General features: G+C 48.9%; 1 protein-coding gene across 1 annotated transcript; it reads left to right on the top strand.

The window, feature by feature from the left end:
• Window positions 1–305: 305 nt before the first annotated feature.
• LOC104622165 (histidine--tRNA ligase, cytoplasmic-like) lies at window positions 306–1153 on the top strand (the record flags this gene model as incomplete). The annotated part of the gene is made up of 3 exons (XM_010288859.1): window positions 306–422; window positions 702–848; window positions 1097–1153. Coding segments are annotated over 3 exons (321 nt in total), but the record flags the coding sequence as incomplete, so codon positions are not given.
• Window positions 1154–1226: the final 73 nt, after the last annotated feature.

Raw genomic sequence — 1226 nt, 5'->3', positions numbered from 1 at the left:
ACTGAGGCAAAAAAGGCATTAAGTACCTCATGATTAAGGTACATTAAGGACATGATTAAGTAGTGTGTCAGAATGCAGATTCTCTGAGGGCTCATTGAACTTGCCCAGGCTGTCTTATCTGTGTGCCGTTTTTGCTTCTGGGAGGTTAGTCTTGCTCAGTAACATTCACTGAACAGTGATGGTTAGCTTTTCAGTATGCTTGCTTTGGGGAGCTAACAACTGAGGTCTGAAGATGAGGTGAGATGAGTTTCTGTTGCAGATTTCCTCAGGGCCAGTCACTCCCAAGATCGTGTCTGTCCCTGCAGGCGTCTGGGGAGAAAGTTCGAACAACTGAGACACAAGTGCTGGTGGCTACACCTCAGAAACACTTACTCGCTGCGAGACTGAAGCTCATCTCTGAGCTGTGGGATGCGGGGATCAAGGTAAAGGTGTGGGCTTGGCATTGGTATGGGTGAGGGTGGAAGAGTCTGAAGGGAGCTCTAGCAAGACCAACTCTGCTAGTTGTGTGTTTTTTCAAGATCTTGGCCTCTCTGAGACCTAGCAGACAGAGGAGGAGAACAGTTGAGACCACTAAAGGCAACTGCTTGCTGCAGGAGTAATGAGGCAGAATTTTCTGTGGAGTTTTGGTGCTGGCTGTTTTGCTCCAAGATCCATCAGAGTGAACTTTGCATTAATAATTTGCCTTCTCTGCTCCCTCTTAGGCAGAGATGCTGTACAAGAAGGATCCTAAACTGCTGAAGCAGCTGCAGTATTGCGAGGACACTGGGATCCCCCTTGCTGCCATTGTAGGGGAGCAAGAGCTGACAGATGGAGTCGTCAAGCTGCGAGATGTCACAACAAGAGAGGAGGTGAGAATGCCTTTTTACACCAGGTTTCAAAAGTGCTTCCAAAATCTAGTCATTACTGAAAGGCTCTGGGTTTTCCCTCAGTGCTGATGTTGCTCTGGATAGCTGTAGCACAGATCTGTTGGGTAACGGCTCCAGAAAACCAGCACAAACTGCATCCAGTATCCACAGCAAGTCCTTAGGGCTGGATTGAACCGTGCCCTGCTCAGGGTTCCAGTGCTGCTACCTTCTCCTCTCCGTTTGCTTTGTAGGTTGATATCCCAAGAGAAAAGCTTATTGATGAGATCAGAAGGCGGCTGGAGCCCTAGGACTTTCCTGGCCAGAGCTGCTTGACTGAACTGCTGTACAGCTGGAACCCTCCAGCCCCCTTAGCCATTGACT

Source organism: Phaethon lepturus, unplaced genomic scaffold, assembly GCF_000687285.1.
Source record: "Phaethon lepturus isolate BGI_N335 unplaced genomic scaffold, ASM68728v1 scaffold52416, whole genome shotgun sequence".
Taxonomy (NCBI): Eukaryota; Metazoa; Chordata; class Aves; order Phaethontiformes; family Phaethontidae; genus Phaethon; species Phaethon lepturus.
This window is presented reverse-complemented; position numbering and strand designations above follow the sequence as displayed.